The 8,860-nt window shown below is 32.8% G+C and overlaps 1 protein-coding gene across 2 annotated transcripts; it reads left to right on the top strand.

The window, feature by feature from the left end:
- Positions 1-238: 238 nt before the first annotated feature.
- LOC109789398 (transglutaminase family protein) lies at positions 239-5,735 on the top strand. Of its 2 annotated transcripts, none has more exons than XR_014430046.1 (8): positions 239-568; positions 1,138-1,422; positions 1,509-1,565; positions 1,654-1,863; positions 2,565-2,683; positions 2,772-2,869; positions 3,952-4,146; positions 4,930-5,054. XR_014430046.1 is itself a non-coding variant. In XM_020348333.3 (8 exons), the coding sequence occupies exons 1-8, from the start codon at positions 365-367 to the stop codon at positions 5,298-5,300; spliced, it is 1,263 nt and encodes a 420-aa protein (XP_020203922.1). In that variant the 5' UTR covers positions 244-364; the 3' UTR covers positions 5,301-5,735. The 2 variants fall into 2 exon arrangements, 1 of the variants encoding a protein (XP_020203922.1); XM_020348333.3 differs by lacking the exon at positions 3,952-4,146 and adding an exon at positions 5,136-5,735 and having other exon boundaries at positions 244-568.
- Positions 5,736-8,860: the final 3,125 nt, after the last annotated feature.

Here is an 8,860-nt window from a genome sequence, read left to right as displayed (position 1 = left end):
TATCCATGGATATCCATGAGTATTCAAGAAATTCATGAATACTCACTTAATGAATATCCGCACGGATATGAAATAAGTATGATACTAATTTTTATCTAACAAGATAAAAACAAGTTTATTATTACCCGCCTCAGCCATCCCTAGTGTTATCCTTGGATTAGTGTGTAAAATTGAGTATCTGATGAAAATAAATATCTACATGTGTTTGGCCGTATTGTTATTGTCATTAAGGTTACCCGTAGTGCTTTGGCTTTTATAATTTATCATCTCATCCATGTGCTGAGAGAGAAGTAGTAGTTGCTGCTTACTTAACTGTCACTGATTCAGATTTCTAAACACAAACACTTTCAGAAATCCAAACACCATGTGCTCATTCACTCTTCCTACAATCAGCTCTTTATTTTCCAAATTCCAATTCTACCCTCGCCCATTCACTTCCCCTTCTTCTTCCTCTCGCCTCGTCTGCCACGTCGGATCCAATTCCAATGCTCAACGCGCTGCCACTCACCACAACTTCGTCTTGCACGACGCGCTCGATGCTTCTGGAATCGACACCACCCATGCCAGAGTATTCATATTCATCAAATTTTATTTATTTATTTATTTTAATGTTTTCAGCTTCACAGTTTCATTCGATTTTTTTTTTTGTTTTTTGTTTTGTAAAATTGTAATTGGTTAAATAGCAAACCGTATTCCGTGAGTAATTTGATTTGTTATGTTACAATCTGAATTCTGAAGCATCTTTGACTTTGTTTTGATGGAAAGTTGTGTCGTGGTAATTTTATGTGGCTTACTTTAATATGTGTTATTTGATGATTTGAAACTAGGTGTGTTTATTATTCAAAGTTGAAGTCAACGTCAATTCTTATCTATAATCAAATTTTCAACGCAAGATCAAACATTTTGACATTTCGTAGAATCACGTTATTTTGTATTTAGCGTGAAACAAAACACACTACAAGTTTGAGATTAGCTTGTTCCCTTTTTTTAGTGTGTATAATTGGATTGTCACGTTAATTAGAAGCATATTCGGAGTTTGGTGGGATGGAAACGGGTGTATGTTGATGCATTTGAAATTTATTTTTGTGTTTTTGATGAAATTCATTCTCATTTGTTGCATCATGGGTGAATGAGCAGGAAGCTAGAGAGCAATTCTGCACACAAATTGGTAGATTTACGGATATTGAGAAGGAAACTAGCATTTGTATCAACAGGTGTGTTGATTTAGGGAGAACTGTGCTCAACATAGCTGCAGAGGATGATTCTTTGGTGTCACATTCATCAGTTCCACTTCCCGTGGATGATTTCATTACAAGATTAGATGATCTTTCAATGGACTACTGTCCTCACTACAGCCGTGAATATGATTCACTGCCTGAGAAGTTTTTAGAGAGCTTAGAGAGATTTCTATATGATCACAAGGTATATACTAAGATTTCTATAGTAACTACTTAAGGGTTCTGAAGCTTGCTGAACTTTCCTTTTACTGGTCACTTTCTCGTTAATAGGGTTTCAGAAGAGCCACTTCAAATCTATCGGAGCCACGAGCACTTTATCTCCACTCGGTAAGATATAACTCATATTTACAAGTTGTTTCTGAAGAGAAATCTGAGTGGTAGACATTTGATAGATTTACTTTGATGTATTGAGCAGGTTTTGACTCATCGTTCAGGATCAGCTGCAATGCTGTCACTTATATACTCTGAAATTATGAAAATGCTTCGTTTGTGGGGCCTTTTGTATTTTGATGCTGAAATCTTCTACCCTCATGATTCTTTTACCCTTCCCAAAGGCTATCACAAGCAGAAAAGCAAGGAGTCAGACCAAGCCCACATAATGACTTCAGGAAACCTTTTAGTTGAGGTAATCTTTGATTGTTGACTCTCCATTCACTTTCACTTTGCACTGTATCTCTACCACTGTAAAAAGTTGCATAGCTTGTTCCTAGTTTATGGCAGCAACTATTCATCTGTCCCATGAACTATGAGGACAATTCCTGGCATAAACATATTGCTGCCTAGTGATCATGGATCATGAGTTCTACAGGTCGGAGACAAAACATCTCCAACATGGGTATGGATGCATATTTATAAACCTCGTAATACCCCACAATGGTGAGAACCTTGTGTACTGGGCCACCCTTATGATAATAACTTTGCCATTTTAATTTTTTAAAACGAAAAGAGAGAAACATCCTTTTAAGGGTGTTCACAGCAAAAACAATTCTATGCTCGAGATTTTTGTGGACTTGCAGAGCTTCTTTCCACTGTCTGGCTGTTTCAGTAATATCTTAAATAAATTCCAAAAGCGGTGGTGCTATGCATGAATGAATGCTGGATATCGGACATCAAATTCTTCTACAGTGGATACAGAGGAGCATGCACCTTTGCTTATTTTTATTTTCTTTTATTTGAGGGTTTCTTTAATTACATATTCTGCTATGCTTGTTTGACTATTTATAAGTGGGTTACTCTTAACTTTGTCAATTTCTACTACTATGATGTTGTTTTAGCTGCTTTAGCCTCTAGTCTCACTTTAAAACTTATTTTGGCCAATAAGTGCAGATCTTAAATGACTTGAAGCATGCATTCTGGCCTTTTCAACACGATAACACCAAAACTTTATTCTTAAGGGCAGCAAATGCTGCTAACTGTGTTGACAGGTCTGATTTTGTTGGAGAAAGGTACTTTATATGATGGTATTCTCATCTCTTATTTATTTTAATTTAATTAGTTTATATAAGAACTAGTTTTAAAGTTCGTTAACTGCAGTGGCTCACAAATTGCATCAGCTAAGGCTGCTCAACATAGGCTAGATCGAGGTGTTTGGACCAGTGTGCGTTTTGGAGACATGAGACGTTCTTTGTCTGGTATGCATCTGATGCAATTTATCTATGCTCTCTCAATAATGTAAAATCATTGAAAGATTTTTTTCTATTACTAATGAGATAATTTGATGGATCTAGAGTATGATTCACTAAGCACATCAACAATACATGGCATACTAGCAAATACATTTTTATGCTTCAAGTTTTGAAAATTGAAATCATTGATTTCTTGCTCTTCATTATCATGATTTTGTATGATGAAATGCATTAGACTTTTGAATTTTGTTACATTCCCCATTTTCAGTTTCAATTAGTTATAATAGTTTGCATTTGGATGTTGCTACAACGGAGAAATGAAAAGTTCACCATTGGAGTACTGTTTTGTGGGGGATAAAAGCTGGATGATAAATCTCATCTCCTATGTACTCCTTTTACTTTTTATTTTTTGTTCAATTACCCTTTCAATCCTATAGTTTCATGAATTTTACCTTTTTATTCCCTATAATTAAATATACTTTATTTAAATTTTTATACATACTATTTTTGTTTCTTTTTAGTCTTTGTAGTTTCATAAACTTTATATTTTAGTCCTTATAAAATATATGACAAGGACTAAAAGGCAAAAAAAAAATTGTATCTACAAGGATTGAAATGGAACGTTTTTAACTGTAAGGACTAAAAGGTACACAATTTATGAAACTATAGGGATTGAAAGAGTAATTAAATCTTTATTCATTTATTATTGGAGAAAAGGGAGATAAGGGGTAATTCATAAGTGGTTCCTCTCTATTTAGATGCCAATAAATACTAGATATTATTTGATTATTGTTTTTTTTTATTATTAAGGCCTTACTTTTGCTCATTTTTCATTCATAAGAAAAGTTTGTTTAGGATGTTTTCTCCGCTCTGTAGTTTTGGAAATTTTTGAACTATGATGATATCTCTTAATCTTTTTTGAATTTGGCTACTTTATAGCAATGGTGCACTTTCGAGGGAAAATTAGGGAGTAATATAAACATTTTTTATTTTCTAATCAATGGTTGACATTGTAATGAAAAATACATGAATATATGCATTAAACTGAATCAACTGATATTTATGCCCATTGTAAACGGGGAAACTAGATATGCCAAAAAAGCAATGCTTTGCGGGTTTAAGAAAGGAAAATGAAGAATAACAGAAAGGGACATGAGGTGGAATATTCTATGCACCGAGAGAGACTATCATAACCGAATGGGGATAAGTGGCTTGGGGATTTGGTAATCAGTGAGAAAATTGGGTGAATGGCAGTATACAAGAGAGCAGGGTAGACAGAAAAGGTAAGCAGAAACTTGTTTTATTGAAGTTTAATTGGTTGTAGGGTCAGAACTCTCATTTTCTTTAATAAAAATATTCATTTTCTTGTCAGTTTTATCACAAATACTGAGGTTATTTAAACTATAGAGAAAAGAGGCACTTTGTACCTCTATTTAAAAGAAGAGAGAAAAAAAAAATAATGAGTGGTTATTTAAAGTGAGAGATTTTAAAACTGCTAATGTCACGATCAAATAAAAATAAGGGAGAGAATAAATAAATAAATAAAATAGAAACTAATTTAGATGTAGTTATAAGAGTAAACTAGTCCAAAATTTTGTGTATACAAAAAGGTTTTAACTCCAGACTTAAGCACACGCCTCACTTTGGAGAAACCAAATCACTTTTTTCTTGAAGAGATTGATTTAGCGGTTTACATGCTGACACCCTGTTTTGTAGCTTCAATTGTTCTGTGCTATCTAGCCAAACCCTATCAATATTTGGTTTTAAACTTTTAATTTAATCTAGAAAAGAAAGATCTGACTCTTTGTCTGGAACTAGCAATTAATAGCTCAGTCGCAGAGGATCAGCTAAACCCCCGTGAGCTCTCGTAGATCAGATGATACTCTGCAGTTTTTATAAGAGATATTTTCTGGATATTCAAACATGTGTTTTGGACCTTATTCCTCAGCATTTGTCTTCTGTCTGTCAATTTTGCTAACATGGAGCAACAATATTTGAAATTACCAACAATTATTACATTTTATTACGTTTCGATATGATCCCAAATATTTTCCCTATCTTTTCAGCATGTGAACGTCTTATCCTGCTGAAAAATGATGCAAATGAGTTAAGAGATTACAGCATTCTTCTCTATCATTGTGGATTATATGAGCAGTCACTGGAATATCTGAAGAAGTACCGGGAACTAAAGGTACATTTACGATCGTATGCACTGCATGTGACTGTTTTTCAAAGTTAACTGAATGAGGTGTTTACCATTCAATTTTTGCAGAACTCATCTACACAAGAGACGTCATCATCAAACTCTCTTATCAGCCTGGAAGAAGATGCTGTGGATAACCTGATGATGCGCTTGAATCTCGTCTTGATGGAGCATGGGTGGACTCGGCCATCTTATGCCAGGAATTATCTTGGTAATAACTCTGAACCATGGTAGTTCCTCTACCACGTTGACTGAGACAACATCAAAGAAGATTTGCATCAAGACCATATCGGAAACGAAAGGAGATGGTTCATGGAGGCAAGTTTTGTTGTATTTTCTGGACACCAACTGTGGGATTCGGGGATGCATGCAGCTGTAGTTCCAATAATTGCATGCTTTGCAATCATACAAATAAAAAGGTGATCAAAACTGCTGAAGTGGACGAGATTGTCCAATAAATAGAGATATTGCACATAGGTTGATTGAAAGTAACAACCTTATATTTATGTAGGGGAGCAAAGAAATTCCTCTATTACCTGTGTTCCAGTAATTATATAATTATGTACCTTTATGCACATTTACTCTGTAAAATTCGTGTATATACTAAACAGCCAAACAGGTTTTTCTCTGACAAATATAGATATGATAACAGAAGTATTGTTGAACCAACATTTTGTCACATATACACTTGAGGAGTGCCAAAGCAACAAGCAAGGAAAAAGGAAACTTTCATGCATCCACGTGTAATTAGATCACATATTAAGTATGGATATACCAGTGTAGAATGTCAGGAAAATATTATTAAGAATCTTGTGAAGTCATACACATGTATATTTTAGGAATTGGATATTCTAGTTGTCATTCAATGTTCAAGACATTGACAGAAAGAATGCGAAGTTAAAATATCCGAAGTGAAGTAGAGATTTTGCCCTCATAATGATATTATCCATAGTGGATTTCAAGTCTACTTGGCCTTACACAATAAGTTGATACATTTGGCAATTGGGTTCAAATTGAAGAATTATATCTACAAGGTTATTTTTATATTTATAGTGGATCACATGATGATATGATCTTTAAAGAAAAAAAATGCTTTCATTTAATCTATTTTATAAAATTAAATATACAGAAATCAACAGAAGCTTATACATAAAAATTCATAAAATGTGCATAGAATTAGTGACTTGAGGATTGCCAGGCTTGAAAATGTTGTAAATTATCAGACACTTAAGATGTATTTGATGATAATTTTAACTTGAAAAGGCATTTTGGTGCCATAAACCAAGCTCAACGCGCACACAAAAAACACAAAGGTGAAGAGAAGAAAAATAATTCTCAAAAAGGGCATTTTGCCTCTGTTTTCTATTTCACACCAATAGATTTTCATAAAAAAATAATTAAAAAATTTCTCTCTAGGAAATCAAACTTTCTGCCTTTCTCCCTTTTTTGAGTGTATTGCTCCTTTTTGGTGCCCCTTTATGTCCCCTACCTCGGGTACTTAATATTATTGGCAACTTCAAATGGTAGGCAAGATCATAATGATGATTTACATTTTCTGGCGTGTTCCCTTTTATAAGAAACAAGTTGTGGCACTTGCAAGTGGCCTCTTGTACAGGTGCATTGCAGCACCTCATTATTTTGACAGTATGGTTGATTTGCAATGGTTGTAGAGAAGGAAGACGAAGAACCACAGAAATCGATGCACTTCGGTGAATTATAACTCTCCTCCAATGGGTCGATGACTTAAGTCACATGCAAAAATTGAAGAAGGAATTAATAAAATGTGGGATATTAGAATCAAACCCTCTCTCTGGAAATCTAATACCTTTATTATAACCATTAAGGACTATGTAGTTAAATAATTCATAATATATATATATACTTAGATTATTCGTATTAACTGATTTTTTTAATTATATTATGGATACGAAATATCACTAACTTGATCAATCACTAATTTTAATAGGAAAATTTAGTTGATCATCTTTAGTAGGATGTTTTCTTTTAACTACATTTTCTCTATACACAAAGATTAGAACATAAAACCTTACTTAAGTGGACCAACTATTTGTGATATTAACTTTGTTTAATAGTATTTAAGAAATCAAAAAGTTTGTTTGGGCTTTCGAAAATCCTAAAAGGAATTACACATAATGGATGGAGAGGTGTGACAATTGGAATTATATGGACTACCTGGCCGAACTAAACTAAATCAGATTTGTTAAACTTTTGGACCTAAATTACTATTCAAAACCTATTGTCTGTATACTTACGAGACGGGCACGGTACAATATGGATATAAAGATACAATTTTATTTTTTAAAATTAAAGATATGCTACGTTATGGATATGTTTTAAAAAAAATATATAAATTTTTTATATAAATATAAAATATTGGTAAAACAAAAAAAAAGAGATTGATCATTTTATTAATTCATAATTAATAACTGATAATTATGATGATCACAATTTATGAAAAAGATATTTGTGATCATAACAAACAAAAAAAATACAGTTTATTTGTATTTTTGGTAGAACTCAAAATAAGTCACGACTTTATACAATAGCTTACAATTCAAACGCGGTTACTAAATTTAAATTACTGCTTAATGCTAACATTTTCAGTTTCTTCCCCTCCAATATCATCATCAAAAAAAATAATATATATATATATATATAGCTTCTAAATATGGCTTATCAAGAGACAAATTTGTAGCTCAAGGATTTCAACAATACTATCAAGTGGATCATGCACATCTTCACTAATATCTCATAGTCTTGTCTCTGCTTGTTTATAACTTTCAATTTTCCTAGAAAAAATTCAAAGATTTGAGTGTAGATAAACCAAATCTTCTAACCTTTTGGATCTATTTTGTTTCCTATCAAAGAATGAATGAAGGAGTATGTACTCTAATTCCTAATCACAACATGATCAAGGATATAGTTGCATAAGAAGTTTTAAGGAAAGCTTTTAGAGTAGAGGAGTATAAATTAGATGCATCACCCACCATGTTTTTGGATCTAATACCCACCTATCCTTAATTGAATCACAAGAACTAAAGTCACCCTCATAAAATGATAATTTGGGGAATTCTTCATAAACATTTTCTCTCTCCTGAACATGTGGAAAATATCTCTTCAGAAATTTGTTCCTCTCTCTAGAAACTTCACCATCTTGAGAAGGATAAACCCTATTAAGAGCTTTAGTGAGCTTCACTAAGCTATACTTCACTATACTACCTATTAATAAAAAAAAATAAAAAAAAAAGATAATTGAGTCATCTTATGATTTTTCTATCCAATGAAAAGATATTCATTAATAATTGGCTTAAAAATATTACCTTGGATTTAAAGAATGAGTTAAGCAATGAAAAGGAGTACTACTCTTGCACCTCCTATAATTGAGGATATCATAAACAACATTATAGAAGTTGAATACTTCATTTGCTTGCTTTTCCTCATGCTTATAGATGACTACCTTCACCTTTTCTATCACAGAATCCCACATTTCATACACCAAATGAAGAATAGAAGCATTGGTGTCCAATATTCTAATAGTGATGCTATATGTGGGATTTACAAAAGAAAAGATATAATCTACTTTATTCCACCATATATCATTCAAAATAATTTTAAAAATATAGGTTCTTCTCATGTAGCCATGAAATTTACCAGAGGTCTTCTTTGAGAATCTATCCAACCATCAACAACTAATGTAACTCCTTTGAAAGTCCACAATTATTTGATAGGTTGAAGCAACCTCTCAATATGAGTTCTCTCTTGTTGTAAAAGAC

This window comes from Cajanus cajan, chromosome 10 (assembly GCF_000230855.2).
Source record: "Cajanus cajan strain Asha chromosome 10, NIPB_CcT2T_4, whole genome shotgun sequence".
In the NCBI taxonomy this organism is placed as follows: Eukaryota; Viridiplantae; Streptophyta; class Magnoliopsida; order Fabales; family Fabaceae; genus Cajanus; species Cajanus cajan.
The sequence above is the reverse complement of the archived record's forward strand: the minus strand, read 5'-3'. Positions and strand labels throughout refer to the sequence as shown.

What these genes read in the sequence shown, in the direction of transcription:
- LOC109789398 (XM_020348333.3), top strand. Translation starts at nt 365, where the DNA reads ATGTGCTCATTCACTCTTCCTACAATCAGCTCTTTATTTTCCAAATTC. An exon ending in GAGCACTTTATCTCCACTCG is followed by an intron (nt 1,566 to 1,653) that starts GTAAGATATAAC and finishes TGTATTGAGCAG; the next exon opens with GTTTTGACTCATCGTTCAGG. An exon ending in AGAAGTACCGGGAACTAAAG is followed by an intron (nt 5,055 to 5,135) that starts GTACATTTACGA and finishes CAATTTTTGCAG; the next exon opens with AACTCATCTACACAAGAGAC.